The sequence below is a fragment of the Cheilinus undulatus genome, linkage group 20 (assembly GCF_018320785.1).
Source record: "Cheilinus undulatus linkage group 20, ASM1832078v1, whole genome shotgun sequence".
NCBI classification, from domain to species: Eukaryota; Metazoa; Chordata; class Actinopteri; order Labriformes; family Labridae; genus Cheilinus; species Cheilinus undulatus.
This window is the reverse complement of record NC_054884.1, coordinates 16,849,294-16,867,231: the sequence shown is the minus strand read 5'-3', so window position 1 is coordinate 16,867,231 and position 17,938 is coordinate 16,849,294. Positions and strand designations below refer to the sequence as shown.

General features: G+C 39.5%; 1 protein-coding gene across 1 annotated transcript; it reads right to left on the bottom strand.

Moving 5' to 3' along the window:
• Positions 1–527: 527 nt before the first annotated feature.
• LOC121528523 (tumor necrosis factor receptor superfamily member 12A) lies at positions 528–17,547 on the bottom strand. Its single transcript, XM_041816022.1, has 5 exons — positions 17,251–17,547; positions 7,471–7,569; positions 5,163–5,306; positions 4,311–4,359; positions 528–2,153 (listed from the first exon to the last, which is right to left on the bottom strand). Exons 1-4 carry the CDS (start codon positions 17,330–17,332, stop codon positions 4,319–4,321), a joined length of 366 nt encoding a protein of 121 aa, XP_041671956.1. The 5' UTR covers positions 17,333–17,547; the 3' UTR covers positions 528–2,153; positions 4,311–4,318.
• Between the last annotated feature and the right edge of the window lie 391 nt (positions 17,548–17,938).

Genomic DNA, 17,938 nt, shown 5'->3' with positions numbered 1-17,938 from the left:
AGTTCAGACCTGAAACCTGCTGAAATTCTGTTGTTTGACCATGACTGTGCACAGGAAATGTTCTCACAATCTAAAAGACTTTGCGTGCTTTTGAAAGGAAGAGTGGCCAAATTTTGCCAAGTCAAGATAGATAACTCTGAAAGACTCCCACCCAAAAAGACTTTTAAGTATCAGTTTAGGGGTGTGCACATAGTTATGCAACCAGGTTTTCTTCATTTTGTTCCTTTTCAAGCCAGACTGAAATATGCCAAGGACAACCTGGAGAAAGGTTATGCATATTGAAAGCTTGAGGTGCAACCAAATTTGAGCTCTTCGGCCATAGAGATGTTGCTTATGTTTGGAGGAAGAAGGGAGAGGTGTATAACCCAAAGAACACCAACCCCACAGTGAAACAGTGGTTGGAGTATTATGCAGTAGGGATGATAGTGCATTGATTCAGAAACGGGGAAAGGGAAAATTTGCATCCTCTTACTGACTTTTAATGTCTTTTCATTGCATTATTCAGACTTCTGCTACATGTTTATCACTGACACTCGTATCCTAGAAGTGATAAAATTGCGATAAACTACACAGCCCTAGTGCTAACATAGTAAAAATGACTACTTTCCATTTACATAAAACTCACATTTTCATTGGAAGTTGTCAGTTTTATTGGGAAAATACATTTGGTACATAAAGAAAGTCATACAATTGCAGTAAGAAAATAAAAGAAGCCAGTGCATGTACAGTATTTACAATTAGTAAAAGGAAGCAAGAGAAAGAAGCAGAAAATGTTAGTTATTGCTCAGTAACATCGTTGGCTGGCCTGGTGGAAGTTTAACACAAATCTTCACTGGAGTCCCTTAAAAAGTGTGCTTGTCACTTGCAGATGATGCAGCACAACTCTGCAAGATACCTTAAAATAAATACTATTAACATCTACAGAAAAAAAAAAAAACATGAAAGAGGAAGTATTTGAAGTGATTTTGCTGCTGGAGGGCAAGTTCACCCACAAGCAGACAGATCCAGAATATGACCTGAAACATTGTCACACACAATATGTGAGGAATCACATACTGCAGCATGTGTTGAACATAAGAAAGAACAAAAAGAGGTTCAAAAATCCAAAACCCAAGCCTCCATTTCACTCTGTTTGGTGTGGCTACAAAATAAAAGAAAGCCAAACATTTATCTTTTTGCCTTGTTGCAGATCTGAAATGACTCCAAAGTCAGCAAACATCATGACTGTACGACTCCACCTAAAACTCTGTAGGTGTCATTTCCTTCACTGCAGTACATTCCTCACAGCATTCCCACATGTTAGGAGTTTAGGAACGTGTGTCTAGTGTTTCAAACATCCTGTCCTTCAAACTCTCTGTGGACAGAAAATGTATGATATCTGGAAATGTTATAGAGAGAGAAAACACGCTGACATGTCAGATAGCGTCATCAAACTAAAACATACAAGACAATAATGTAATGACAAAAGGTCAACGTTGGTCTGAGGAGGCAGTAACAGTGGATGAGTACAGTTCACTCCAGCTTTTTCACTGTTTAAGGCTACAAAAACAACAGGTACACGGAGGTACTGGCAGGGCATAAGGCTAGAATACATTTCTGTGAAGATAGCTACATTCAAATGGCCTTAATGTGCCTAACAGTATGTTTTAATCACATGTGATTTATCTTTAAGACACTGTTGTTGTAAGTGACTGGCAAAGACCCCATCTAACCCTGCCGAATAGCAGGAGGTCAAACTGCAGCCCAGCAGGCAGCAGTAGCTGTGTTACATTCACCGGAGTCCTGCTGGAAAACAGCCATCCCTCTGAAGAGAAGACTCTAGTTTTATCTAGTTTTTGAATTTTAAACCCTGTAAAGGTTTTCTGAATCAAAAAGTCTCATCTAAGTTGAATATTAAGGCACACATAATCTGAGAATGATACCACTGATATGATGCTGAAACTACTCCTACAGAGGTGTGAGAGTTGCTCGTTGTAAGTCCCGTTGGAGCCTCTATCCTAAACTCGACAGTCTAATAAATAAAAATGGTCTGGTTCTGGTGAGGAGATACTCCGCAGTCAGAGTACACAGTACATGGTCCAGAGGTTCCTCGGTCCGGCTCTGAACCAGTCACTTCTGGGTTCTGTCACATCTGTTTTCAGAGGAAGATGAGGCTGTGGAAACCAATGTTAAGATTTTAATCTCTTTCAATTAAATTCACATTTGACTCAGTTATGGACTTTTTTTAAAGCATGAACTGTATTTAGTTTGTACTTTAGCTAGCATGACAAGTATTTTTCAGTATTGAGCTGTGTTTAGACTGGCAGGTTTACATTCTTTTTCGTCAAACATTACAGTCTTCTCTATTGGTTCTCACAGCCTTTGTAATAACTGTGAAATGTCATATTGCTGTAGAAAAAGACCCTAATAAAAGTTATATAAAGCATTTTGTTTTTGTTTTTGTATGCCCTTATAGTGACATTTCTGTTTTTACAAACATGCTAAAGATGCTTTAAAATGGAAGCTATTGCTGGTTTTACATGCACAACAATGTTGCTTAAACATGTTAGACATCACTGGTTTGTTGTGCATGAACATGCATGCACATGTTACTTCCACATTGGATGACATTGCTGCTTTTTATATACTGTATATATATATATACAGTTGAAACCAGAAGTTTACATACACTACATAAAAAGGCACATAAACTTTTTTTTCTCACCGTCTAACTTTAAATCAGATTAAACTTTTCCTGTTTTTGGTCAATTAGGATTACCAAAATTATTTCTATTTGCTAAATGCCAGAATAATGAGAGAGATCATTTTTTAGACAATTTTTTTATTATTTTCTTGAGAGTCAGAAGTTTACATACATTTCATTAGACTTTGGTAGCATTGCCTTTAAACTGTATGACTTGGGTCAAACGTTTTGGATATGCTTCCACAAGCTTCTCACAATAGTTTGCAGGAATTTTGGCCCATTCCCCCTGGCAGAACTGGTGTAACTGAGCCAAGTTTGTAGGCCGCCTTGCTCGCACATGCCTTTTCAGCTCTGCCCATTAATTTTCAATGGGATTGAGATCAGGGCTTTGTGATGGCCACTCCTAAACATTGACTTTGTTATCCTTAAGCCACTTTGTAACCAGTTTGGCAGTATGCTTAGGGTCATTGTCCATTTGGAAAACCCATTTGCGCCCAAGCTTTAACTTCCTGGTTGATGTCTTGAGATGTTGCTTCAGTATTTCCACATAATGTTCTTTCCTCATGATGCCATCTATTTTGTGAGGTGCACCAGTCCCTCCTGCAGCAAAACAACCCCACTACATGATGCTGCCACCCCCATGTTTCACAGTTGGGATGGTGTTCTCAGGCTTGCAAGCTTCCCCCTTTTTTCTCCAAATGTAATGATGGTCATTATGGCCAAAAAGTTCAACTTTAGTTTGGTCAGACCACAGAACATGTCTCCAAAAATTAAGGTCTTTGTCCCTGTGTGCATTTGCAAACTGTAATCTGGCTTTTTTATGTTTCTTTTGGAGTAATGGCTTCTTCCTGGGAGAGTGGCCTTTCAGCCCATGTCGGTACAGGACTCGTTTGACTGTTGATAATGACACACTCTTACCAGCTTCAGCCAGTATCTTCACAAGGTCTTTTGCTTTTGTTCTTGGGTTGAGATGCATCTTTCGGACCAAAGCACGTTCATCTCTGGGACACAGAACCCGTCTCCTTCCTGAGCGGTATGATGGCTGGACATTCCCATGGTGTTTATACTTGCGTATAATTGTTTGAACAGATGAACGTGGCACATCAGGCATCTGGAAATTGCACCCAAGGATGAACCAGACTTGTGCAAGTCCACAGTTCTCTTCCTGATATCTTGGCTGATTTCTTTTGATTTTCCCATGATGTTACACAAAGAAGCAGTGTGTTTCAGATGTGCCTTAAAATACATCCACAGGTGTGCCTCTAATTAACTCAAATGTTGTCAATAAACCTATCAGAGGCTTCCAAAGACATGACATCATCATCTGGGCTTTCCCAAATTGTTTAAAGGCACAGTAATCTTAGTGTATGTAAACTTCTGACTTTGAAGAAAGTAATAAAAATTGTCTTTAAAAAATCCTTTTCTCATTATTCTGGCATTTAGCAAATAGAAATAATTTTGGTAATCCTAATTGACCAAAAACAGGAAAAGTTTAATCTGATTTAATGTTAGACGGTGAGAAAAAAAAGTTTATGTGCCTTTTTATATAGTGTATGTAAACTTCTGGTTTCAACTGTATATATATATACACACACACAGTTTAGGACAAAGTGAAAGTGATACTTACTGAAGCGTTTAAGCCTGATAAAGTGGCCCTGCTGTTTCTTCAATGGGTTCTGTGGATTAAAGAAACTTGTATTATTTCCCACCTCAGTGAAGTGAAAAGCCAGATGTTGCTAATAACTTTAAATATATCAGTTATAATCAGGTGTCCAAATAAAATGTGGTGATGTGAGCCAGTAATATCAGGGAATCTGAAACTGAAGCAGCTAAATGGAATTCAGCCATCCTTTTTTTTGTGTAATTTCTACCTCTGTTTTTCCTATTCTGACATGTCAAGGGGACCTCTTTTGAGAAAAGGCTTGATTTCTCCAAGTGTACAGACAGTTTAAGTTATTTTGTTCCATTTTTGATTGTTTGTGACACAGCTGCAAAATTCTTAACGCCAAAACAGTGAACTTCACACAATGTTCTCTAGTTACCACGAAACAATTTGCACCAGGGAAATTACTTTCTGTTTTCCTTTTTTTTTTTTTTTTTTTTTTTTTTTTGGGGATTTCTCAACCCAGAGCAATCTTTGTCATCAATGATGGATCACTATCTGTTATTATGCACTCCAAAGAGGATTTCATACCATGCCTTTATCACAGTGTTGTTAACAAATGTTGCTGCCCCCATTGATGCTGTGATCAAATGCAATCTTTTAATCAGGACCTTTAGATTCTTCACTCTACTTCCCCACTCCAACAATCATCAGGACATCCTACTTCTAGACATGAATATGCAAAATGTTGGGGCAGGGCAAAGCAGAGAAGTGAGGGATAAAGCCTGAGCCTGCCGACATTATAGTTAGTTACAGATATTGTTATTTTTGATTTAGCCACTTCTTAAATGTCTTTAAATCAATTCTTAATCTCACCACGTAGAGGTCGTTTGTGTGACTTGCGTCGATGCACCATGACCCCGATTATCAACGCAGCACCAACCAGCACAACTGCCAGCACTGAGAAACTGGTGATGGCTGCAAGTTTCCACACATCAGGTGTCTCATCCACAGATTTACCTGTTGATTGAATAGAAAAATATATAATTACTCTGACAACTGGCAAATGTTAGTCATATCAGTCACATGTTTTTGCCTTTGCCACAGGCCTGCCCACAAAATTGACTTGGCCCCTGAAGAACCCAGAGAACAGCCCTCCCCAGCTGTGAATTACTGGGAGTATTAATGTATGTGTGTGGGATCCATAGCGTTGGTGCTAGCATCCTGGCTAACAGTTTCAGCATTTTAGAGTTGAAAAGGGTGTCAAACTGGTTTGGGGTTCTGATGTTCTTGTGCTACCTTTTGACCAATTTTTGCCACTTTTCTGTCATTCTTAACCCATTTGTGTTGCTTTATTCCCTTTTTAGCACTTTTGACCAATTTTTGCACCTTTTTGCCACCAAGAAAATATTTTTCCAATTTTAAGTCATCTTTGATGCATTTGCTCATTTTTCTCACTTCTTTTTTCCACTTCTAACCCATTTTTGCCACTTTTTGCCACTCTTTACCCACTTGTGTAGCTTTACACCCTTTTTACTACTTGAACCAATTTTGCCACTATTTTGCCTCTTATACCCATTTGACTCACTTAGCGCCCCTTTCCAACCACTTTAACCATTTTTTGTAACTTTTTGCCATTTTTTTCCCCACTATGAATATAAATATTGATGAAAATTTGAACTCTTATTTAAATACTTTTTCTACTTTTAACCCATTTTTATCCATTTTGCTACTTCTTTTAGCCACTTTTAACCAATTTCTGCCACTTAACGTCCTTTTTTAACATTCTAAACACATTTTTGAAAATTATCCGCCATGGTTGCCCCTTCTTTTTTCCATTTATAACCCATTTTGCTGCTTATCTGCCATTATTACTACTTTTTACCTATTTTTGCAGCTTTTTGCCACTTCTTTTTTCTACTTTTAACCTATTTTTTCCACCTGTCATAATTTTTGCCACCTTTTCTGCCACTCTTAACCCATTTGTGTCACTTTAATCCCTTTTCCAACCACTTTAACCAATTTAACCTTTATTTCCTGGCATCCTGACATTTTTGCACCTCATCGCTTAAGCTTTAAGTCTGACATTTCTCATGTTTTAGTTCAGTGTGCCCATCCATATTGTTAAAATTACCAAAAAAAGTAATTCTGTTTTAAGAAAATGAGTTTACATTTTGAAAAATGTTATGTACTACAGCATAAATTAATAGTGGTTTTTATTCAGGTTAAAAATTAAATATGTTTATCACAGCTTAACTTTACAATGGACCATGATTTTCCTTCCTCCATGGGCCCCCAATTTGGCTTGGCCCCAAAAAGCCCCCCCCCCCCCCCTTCTCCCTCATTAAGGGGGTCCTTGCTTTGCAGTGGCATGTTTAAGGCTGTCTCTCCTTTTGTCCGTCTGGGCCTTCCTTGTGATGTAATATCTGGAGAACATCTTGAGAGATTTTGGTTTAACTGTCCACATGTCCACTTCCACTCAAGGTTTAATTTAGTTTATTTTGAAGGTCAAAGGTAACTGGGCCTCATCGTCATATCATGCTTGTGAATATGATATTTAAATAAATCTTTAAGGTTTAAGGACTTTTTTCAAACTTTGCAAAAATGTGCACTATGACTCAATAGACAGCTAAAAAAAATCAAAGATTCAAAGGTCAGGGCCTTATGTTCATCCCTTGCTTATAAACACAATATTTCAAGGATGCCTTGGGGGATTTTCTTCAAACCTTGTACACAAGTGCATCGACTAAAGAATTAATTAATTTAATCTTACTCATGTTCATCCTGTACATGGGAACACACTTATTCAAGAGCCTTTGAGGCTTTTTCTTCAAACATAGGCTTCCGTGTACCTTGACTCTTAAGAATGAACTGTTTTCAGTTTGTAGGTCAAAGGTCATAGTCATTAGGCTCCATGTTCATGCCTAGCCTTTGAAGGAGATAAATTAAGGACACTTTGAGAGATTTTCTTTAAACTTAGCCCAGATGTCCACTCTGAATCTGGGATGAATTGATTGAATTTTGGAGGTAATAAAAAGTCAAGGTCTTTTAGTGTCTCCCTTTCTTTCAAGATTTCTAAGGATAACAGAAACCATCTCAGTCCTAAACCGTATACCTGAAGGAGGAATGTAAAAGCAGACATTTGTTTGTCTCTGCACTTAGTTTTTGATTTTTTTATCCTCACATGTGTTGCATGACGGGGTCTTTGGGTACTGCTTGCATGACGAACAGGACACACAAACGTCCAAATCTGTGTTCCAAAACTCCGAACTTCCACACTGACCTGCACACAGAAAAAAACAATCATCTGTTAGTTATGTAACTTTTATTCCTGCAGTCGTTCAGTAGGAAACATTTTGTCAAAGCATGGCCCTGGGCAAAACATTTTCCACAATTTATGAAATAATTCACACTGCTTAACCGTCTGGAAAATGATGATGTAGAGGTAATACTCGGTGATGCAACACAAGTTCCCTAGCTCTGGAATGAAATGAAACAAAAACAAACAGTAACCAGGTGACTTGCAGGAAAATCTAAGCTAACGCAGTACAAAGTGTGACTGTAGGAGAACACGTGAGGAACTCTTTGTGGCTTCTCGCTAAGTGAAACTGGGAAATTCCTTTGGCTCAGATTTGCTGATGCAAAGTTACAGCCTGATGAGAGAATTACTCAGTGACTGTTGGTGTGTGAACATATGTGAAGAGCAGGATGTGATTTTAACATAGAGCTTCCTTTGAATTGTTTTGGTTTCTGTGTATGTGAACGGCTTCCAGAGAAAAACCAAATGTGTCTGTGAGAAGCTTAGAGATTAAATGTGTCTGTCTGTAGACACAATGGACAGCTTCATCTTTTCTTACGGGAGGTAGACAGCCGAACAATTAAAGCTGAGCCTTTCCCAGATAATAAGGAAGGAATTAGCTTGGAGATGTGACGCATTTAGCACAGATAGCAAGCTGAGAGTGGAGACTATTTGAATGTTTTAACGGTGTGTGGTTTTCTCAAACATCCTGCTTTTGATTAAGAGACATGTGTGCTTTAATACCCCAAGGTCATACATACACTCATGATTATTATGACATAAAAATTCCTACCATAGTACATGAATGAAACAATACAAGACAAAACAAAGCAACAGGAACAGATCTTTGATAGACAAATGATAGAAACCTTTCTTATCTTCATGTAATCCATGTATTTGCATGCAACACTATAACAAGGAACCACAGTGAGCCAAAAATGAGTCACCTTGTGGTTAACTTTAACATTTAAACTGATTTAATCATCACTGAAAGTAATACCAAAACTACAGGAAAGGCAAGTCTGAGATAAACCGAGAGTGATGAAATGAGAACACAGGAATAAATACTGAAGAATATTGTGACAAAGCTGAAGTGGAAAACCAACCTATCCTAGTTACGGCACAAAATAAACAAAATGAGTGAAACTATATCAAACATGACCGGCTAACTGATGTTTTAATGAGAAATAATTTTACAAAATGAAAACTATTATTTTTTGCTTAAATTCAATACTGGGAGCTTGTTGTAGCATGGTGCTGCTTAAAATGTTGCACAAGATATCGACACTGTATGGACAAAAGTATTCAGCCATCTGACTATTACACCGACAGGGACTGTAATAACTGTAATATTCAAATAGATGTGCTTTAATATGGAGTTGGCAGCTATAACTGCTTCCACTCTTCTTGGAGGGCTTTCCACAAGAACTTGGAGATGGAAATTTGTGCCCATTCATTCTGTAAAGCATTTATGAAGTCAGGCACTGATGCTAAGGAGAAAGCCTGCCTCGCAGTCTCTAATCCAGTTCATCCCAAAGGTGCTCAATGGGGTTGAGGTCAAGGCTCTGTGTGAGCCTGTCAGGTTCTTCTGAACTAACAGTCCCTGCTAAAGGGCACTGTAATGCTGGAATAAAAAAGGGCCTTCCCCAGACTGTTGCCACCAAGTTGGAAGCATAGCATTGCCTAAAATTCCTTGGTATGCAGAAGCATTGGCAGTGTTGACTCTGCTCTGTAATTACCTCCGCCAAGGAGGTTATGTGATCGGGTGGGTTTGTTTGTTTGTTAGCAACATAAGTCAAAAGGTTGTGGACAGATTTTGATGAAATTTTCAGAAAAAGTCAGAAATGGCATAAGGAAGAACTGACTAGATTTTGGGAGTGATCCGGATCACCGTCTGGACCCAGGAATTTTTTAAAGGATTCTGTACTACTGGGAGATAGGGCTAATGGCGGAGGTCTGCGCTGTTACCACTTTACACCAGGAGATGGCAGGCATGAGTAACTTCAATCCCAGCAGCATTTTTGGGTGTGTTTCTATTCAAAGTTTTGGAGTTTACAGAGTTTGAAAGATGCACGCCTGGTTGAGGAGACGAGTCGGAGTGTAACAGAGAGAAAGACAGCGAATTGTAGCGGGAATACTCACAATGCTGGGAGGAATAGAGGAATATTCACCCTCTGCCATGACTTCCAGTCATCCGGTGAGACCATGGGTGAGACTGTCAGTGCATCTGTTGGCACTGGCAGGCAATGCTTCGGCCATGACAGCCCACCCGTAGCGAAGCCAATGCTTTGCCTCACCGCATGTCCACCCCACCGGGCAGGGAGTATTCAGTGAATGCCGTGGTGGGGGGCACATGGGGACAGATCCAAGAATTTTTTAAAGGATTCTTCACTATCGGGAGATAGGGCTAATAGCGGAGGTCTGCGCTCTCCGAGTGTTTTTCTAGTTATACATGGTCTTCAGCTTCGTGGCTGAGTTGCTGTTGTTCCTAAACGCTTCCACTTTCTAATAATATCACTTGAGCAGGACACACTCTACATGATAGTTGGGCTGAATCCTCCCTTCTGACCAAAGTCAGCGAAGACCCGATTATCAGATGGTTCTCAAGATTATCTTGCCAGACTATCCTGTAGAATGCGCTGTGTTACAAGTGAAATTTTCCCTCTCTGACTTGATTGGAGGTGCTCTGACCCAAGATCGTAAATATGAAACATGTTCAATATTTAAGACCGGAAACCCTGTTGTGTGTGGTGAGCACCGAGGACTACCTAACACACAAAAGCAGAATTGTGGCGTAGTATGGAGGAATAGCCAACTGGGAACCAGGCTGACTGAAGGAGGAAGTAAAACAACAACACAGCCATGGCAACGCTGGTAAACGGGAAGCATAAAGTTGCATGGATGAGCTGACATGTAGCTAACAGCTAACCACAGAGGCTTCTTCACTCTAAAGTCACGTTTGACCATACGAGATTTGGCGTTTTGAGAGACAAGACCAGGCACAGACTCAGGTGCAGGTGTGTAGTGTGGTGAATTGATCCACTTGTTCTACACCACATACTTTGTGTATAAACAGTAAAACCAGAGATTATTTTTCACCATGTGTGGGGTATCTCACATTGGAAAAATCGGTTAAGGATGGAATTTCAAAAACTATCTTATTGCAAAGGTGGCATCCATCACAGTACCACACTTCAAAACAACACATTTTGTTTCACAAATGCCAACAAATGGAGACTGCATGGCTAGGTGCTTGACTTTATACACCTGAATTCAATAATTAACAGGTGTGCCCAAATACTTTTGCCCATATAGTGTATGCACAGAATGTGCTATAACTTAAATTTGTCCTTAAACACAGTAAAGCAGTGTAAAGTGACACAAATTCAACAGCAACAATTAAAAAACTATGCAAACCTTCTATTTAAGACTTCAACTGATGCAAGTAGAAGTTCTGTTTGCTAAAAAGCCCACATGAGATGTTGTAAATTTAAACTTAAAAATGATACTATCCAGTACTGTGAACCGTTCTGTCCCGTTGAGGTCATAGGGGCTGGAGATAAGCCCAGCTGTCATTGGACGAGAAACTGGCTACACCCAGTAAAAATTAAACAACACTGATTACTGTTTTGATACCATAACAGCTGTAAATAAAGGTCCTAGATATTGCATATTGGGCAATTTCTTGTTTTTAATGATCAAATATTTCTGGCAAACTCCTGAATATTAAATCAGAGCTCTCTGTCTTCCACTCATGACAGCTTATGATTAAAGACAGGACTTAAGATCTCATTTTTTTTAAGCTTCAGTACTTTCTGATACTATCTATCGAAAATTAAAAGAACAGGAACATGACATGTGAGCATATGAGCATGGCTCCTTTTTTTGGGGGGGGGGGGGGGGGGGGTTTTTTGTTTTTTTTTTTTAAACCTAGACAAGCAACAAAAAAGGCTCAAATTAATACCAACAACGTTCAAAGGCCTAAAAAGCAGCTGCTCAGGGGGTAGGGCCATGAAGTGAACATCAAGTTGCCCTTACATTTTTTTGAACATTTTCCATGGCAAAGATCTTCCTAATTCTCATTTGACTGTTTAAAGTAGGATGAGATTCTTTATTGATGAGCATAACTCACTTTTGTGCAGGATAAACCAGCAAAGACTGCTCTGAAAATGGGGTCGCCTAAATCAACACAACCTAAAATTCCCCAAAAGAGATTTAAACATATTTACTTTCTTACTCTGAGAGATTAAGAATTGGATCTCAGTCTTAAAATTTGAGGTATGGTTTAGAATTTTTCCATTTTGTCAGACAAACAGCATATGTCCACCATTCAACACAGTCTCCCGTGGTCTGACTAAAATGTCAGTGCCGTGGTCTGGTCAAAATATGTTATGGATCAATGCAGAGAAGGTTTGTGACCCTGTATAAACCACCTCTGAAAGTCTTTATCAGAGCTCAAGTTTGCAGTGTTTGTCTCTTTAAATACAAATACGCTCCTTCTCTCCCCACCCCTCTCTTCCTTTCAACTCTGTCAAATTTTGTTTTCAGACATAGGCAGACCCTGAACAAATGACTGGGCTGGCTTTTTTTTTAACATGTTGTGGGTTAGCAGACACTCAAACAAACCAAATATGTATGTCTGAAAAAACACTAATTTCTTTTGTTCATGATATGTCCCCTATAAAAGTCTGGTATTAGAGTCTAACACACTCAGAGATTTCTTTACAATTATGATTTGTGCTTGAGACTCCCTGATAAATTTATGTTTTTGAACATAAGAGCCATGTTTTTTTCTAACACCTGCAAAAATCTTCACTTTGACTTGAAAAAAACACATCTAGGTTTATTTTTTTAAGAAGACCTGGTACCTACAGAAGTGGATTAGAGCCACTAATTTTTTTAAGAATCCAACTATTTTGAGAAGAGTCTGGCTGCAGAGTGTAGCTCTCTGACATCCCTTCTACCACACTGTTACTGTAAACACCACCTCCGTTAGAACAGAGATACATGCCAAAATTTTCAAAATAAAATCAGATTCAACTTTTGGTTAGGATAAGTAAAGGGTTAGGACACCAAAAGTTAAAAGTCAAAACCTAATTGCAAAATGTTTAATGAAGCCGACTAAACAGTCTTCCAACAAGAAAAAGCTCGTCCTTCATGAAAGCATTCTAACGTTGCTAAGGCTAAAGCTAACAAAGCCCTGTTAGCTGTGTAAGCTTTATAGATAATGTAGCTATGTAGCTACCATAGCTAAAGCTCACGAAGTTCAGGGATATCTCTATGAACAAAGCTATGAAACATGAAAACGTATCATTTTTTTGTGTGGTATTAGTTAAATAAATTGGTCATAAAATGTGTTCTGATCTTCATCTAAGTCACAACAATAGACAAACACAGTCTGCTTTAACTAATACCCCTAGGCTAATGACTTCTCCAAGAGCTAATTAGAGCCAGGAGTCAGCCAACCTGGAGTCCAATCAATGTGATGAGATTGGATGTGTTGGTTTAAGCTGCAGTGCCCTATAAAAAACACACACCAGTTTTGAGTTTGCTGTTCTCAAGAAGTATTGCCTGATGTGAACCATGCCTGGCACAAAAGAGCTTTCAGAAGACCTACGATCAAGAATTGTTGACTTGCATGAAGCTGGAAAAGGTTACAAAAGTATCTCTAAAAGCCTTGATGTTCATGTGTCCATGGTAAGACAGACTGTCTACAAATGGAGAAAGTTCAGCACTGTTACTACTCTCCCTAGGTGTGGTCGTCCTGTAAAGACGACTGCAACAAGAATGGAGCTCATGGGAGGACACCACGGAGGAAGTCACTGCTGTCCAAAAAAAACCCATTGCTGCACATTTGAAGTTTGCAAAAGAGCACCTCGATGTTCCACAGCACTACTGGCAAAATATCCTGTGGCCAGATGAAAACAAAATTGAGTTGTTTGGAAGGAACACACGACACTATGTGTGGAGAAAAAAGGCACAGCACACCAACATCAAAACTTCATCCCAACTGTGAAATATGGTGGAGGGGCCATCATGGTTTGGGGCTGCTTTGCTGCCTCGGGGCCTGGATGGATTGCTGTCATTGACGGAAAAATGAATTCCCAGTTTATCAAGACATTTTGCAGGAAAACTTAAGATCATCTGTCCACCAACTGAAGCTCAACAGAGGATGGGTGATGCAACAGGACAACGACCCAAAGCATAGAAGTAAATCAACAACAGAATGGCTTCAACAGAAAAAAAATGCGCCTTCTGGAGTGGCCCAGTCAGAGTCCTGACCTCAACCTGATTGAAATGCTATGGCATGACCTCAAGAGAGCGATTCACACAGACATCTCAATAATATTGCTGAACTGAAACAGTTTTGTAAAGAGGAATGGTCCAAAATTCCTCCTGACCGTTGTGCAGGTCTGCTCTGCAGGAAACATTTGGTTGAGGTTATTGCTGCCAAAGGAGGGTCAACCAGTTATTAAATCCAAAGGTTCAAATATTTTTTCCACCCTGCACTGTGAATGTTTACATGTTCAATAGAAACATGAAAACATATCATTTTTTTGTGTGGTATTAGTTAAAGCAGACTGTGTTTGTCTATTGTTGTGACTTAGATGAAGAGTAGAACACATTTTATGACTAATTTATGCAGAAATCCAAGAAATCCCAAAGGGTTCACATACTTCTTCTTGCAACTGTATATTATCTACCTAGCTATGTGGCTACGTTAGCTTTAGCTACATTTGCTTAAGCTGTGTTTGGGGAATTACTGAGCAAAACTGAACTAATAGGTTGGCATGCCTGGAACAAAACATATTTTGAGAAATATTTGATTAAAAAGCCATATGAATGGCTGAATGAGCTAAGCTAATTAATTTAGCCTCTCAAATGTTTGTATGTTACATAACCTGTCTTTTATTCAATCATGGCTTCTATATTTCACTTAAAGGTATAAATTTACTTCAAACTGCCAAGATGATGTGACAGCACTGATAGATCATGATATATTTCATTTCAAAGTGGCTGATCTTACTGCATCTCATACTCAGCTTACTTGGAATAGCCTGTTAGCTAGTTAGTTTGCTCTTTTAAAGTCTCTCCATTATCTACCAAGAAAGTTAATTTTTTTTTTCAACATATTCACAGCACATTCTGGACAAAAATATTACAGTGTGGAGGAGTTTTACAGGAATGTTGAATATCACTGCAATTCCGGTTGAATTTTATGGATTTTCAGTTGACATGTCTTTGTAACCATGTGTATGTGGAAATGAGGCCCTCATCCTCTTGTGTAGGTACCAAAATATTACCTATTTTTTTTCTGTGTTAGACTGTGTGTAGACATTGGCTTGAAATGTTTTGCTTATGATGTTTAATTTAAAACATCCTTTGTTCATTCCAGTATCTAGATTGGAAGATCCTGACATAGGAGGCAAATAAGCTCTAGCAGTGAATGCAATAATGTATGTGGGAGACAGTCAAACGTGTTTTGAGACCTCATATGAATAAAAATCCTTACATCTGAGACTCTCAAGTTAGATTTGTACTTTTCTTTAAAAAAAAATGTCTCTTGTAGACTCACAAAGATCTGATGCTGATATTTTTCACTCTTATGTGACTCAGATCTGATTTGCATGACAGTTCGAACGGCTTCAATCACATGGAATCTCATCGATCAAACCAGAGTTGATATGTGGATCTATGAATATCTAAAAGGAGTCTGTTTGGGCCATTCTTTTAAAAGTAGTGTGAGCAGATAGAAAAATCTGATCTGAGGAAATTGGACTTGAGCATGCAATGCGAATGCAACCAAACATTATGGAGGTCTTTGTATTTGTATGGTGGGCTCTGGTACTTCAGGGCTCTTACTGCCCATCAGTCTACATAGCTGGGTGTGGAGCCTGTGGAGCCATGTGGCAGGGTAGGTAGCTTTGGCAGCATCACTGCAACTACCTTGAGCTTGCATGTATGGTATTGGGTCAGGAGTGAATAGGGGCATATTTGAGAGAAGGGGTCTCTTCACTGAGTGCTATTTCTTTATAAGGGCCCAAGTATTTTGTGCTTATTTCAAACTGTGATAAAATATAAAATTGCTGTCATTTAAAACATCAACAATCATGGGCATGATATTGGTATTTGCTAATATGAAAATATTTACAACTGATATATAAGCTCTAAGGATTAGCCTATATCTGCTGTAAATATCAGCCACATGTACAAATAAGTTTGTGGTATTCAGGCAGGACCAACAGACATACGTCAGCTTGCTCCTTAAACTTGCTCAAAAGTTTGATTCTTAGTTCATCCTTCAACTTTAAAGTGTGTTTACAGGTCTGAAGTTTGACCCATTATCAAACATCCCTACTTGAAACCAAACCCCAGCATTTAAAAACACGTACCATAAACTAATGTGCTCCAAAAGCGTGAGATCCAGGTCTTTAACAGGTCACTTTAGACACTTAACTTGTCAAACAGTCTGTTTGGATCATTATTAACTAGCTGCACCTGCTCACAAAGTCATGTTTGAGGCATTTTGACCTCTAACTCTGTTAATGTTACAGCCACATGCATGGGTCCCCCCAGAGACTTTCAGTCCTCCCCAGACCGCCCGCCTGCAGAGCTGGTCTGACTCACTTTATGGCTGTGGTCACAAAGAAAAAATGTGTCACAGTTCTTGTACGCACTTCCCGTCCTGATTTCAAGCTGACATCATCGAGCAGGGCCAGCTGGACTCTCAGAGCACAGTTCAAAAGGTCAGTGAAAGGAACTGAACCTTGACTGCTGGTTGACCACTGTTTCAACTCCAGCCACATCTGAACATGAACCTGCTGATTACTCTGATGATGCAAACATGCCTCTGAGTTTGAAGCTAAATTAAAGGGTAAGAAAGACATGATTCACTCTGGCAGGTTTCAACAGTTTCTCATTGTTCCTGTAGTTTAAATCTGGAACACGTTTAGGAGTCATCTCTTTGTTTTCCCAGGCGACCTTGGCAAATCTCAGCACCTAGCCTGACTGGGGTTGTTTTTTGGGTGTGGGGGTGCTGTGTTTTGTCATAAACTGGAAGGGGGTGGGTGGATCTACAGCTGATGTCCAGATGTAGAGATGGTTTCTCACGGAGTGACTCTAGATGGAGCATGTTTTGAGTTTAAAATGAGCTAACGCCTGAGGAAATAGCTCCTGAGCCGAGAACTTATTCAAAATTTCATGTTCTCAGTGCAACCTGAGTCTGGTGTTCTCCACTGGGATACAACCCAAACTTCAGGCGGCTAAAGAAACAGAGTTATAGATAGTTATCTACATGTTAAGTTGAGGTAGAAAGTGGATTTTTTTGCGCAAAAAATGGACACCGGTAGTGTGCCCTCTCCATGTGGCCAGTCCTTTCCCTCTGGGCCGCGGATGGACGAGGTGAATTAAGATGATCGGAATGCGGAACCGGTGAGAAATGCAGCTGGTAAAGGAAGCGGCTTTGTAAGCAAGCTCACTATCTGACTCCATTACAGGGAGAGCAGACCACCAGACTGTAATCCATGTTCTCAGAAACAAAGATACACAACTAATGCGCATGATCATGCGTTAAAATGTAACAGAAAACAACAAATCAAAGAGGAAATGTGTCCCTGTCGATTAATGAATTAAATTTGTGCGAATAAAAAAGTTGACGTGACTTACTTTTCTGTGCGCTCACGCCGTAGAAATTGGTCAAAGCCGCTATAATAAGTCCGCAGAGCGCGCAGAGAGCGTTTTTAGCCATGATGAGTGCGGGAGAAAAGCTGCTCGCTGTCGGCTACACGATTCCCGAAAGTTCATCTGATTAACAATCCGTGCTGGGGTTTGGAGCATGGAAAAGCGAGCATCAGAGTGAGTCACCCGGAGGAGTCTGCGCCTTGTTTTAACAGCGCACACACCCACGCTAACAGTTCAACTCCTATGAGTCATTTCCTATGTACTGTACTGCTCGGATTCTCTGCGCGCATTCACAGGAAACTCCTCGACCAGAGTGTGGGGCTTTTCATTGTGCTTTAAGTTCAAGTGAAAGTTACATTTAAAAAAAATCACCTCAGGTATGAATGTTTGAAAATATCTATTTTTACAGCCACGCCCTGTAGGTTTTTCTCCACATTTTAAAGCAGCTTAGAGTCTGTGTAGTCTGGATTTAATAGTGTTCTCATTGTTATTACCACGCCTGTCGACGTCATTCACTGCTCGCTGCCAAAAAACACAACTCTCTGGCATGAGTGAGGGTCCCAGAGAAAAGCAACAGGCAAAAACAGATGACATTCACATGAATGTGCTTCTCAAACCTTTGGGAGAAAGTCTGCCCCTGAGTGAAAACTTTAGATAAGCTTTGTCTCTGAGT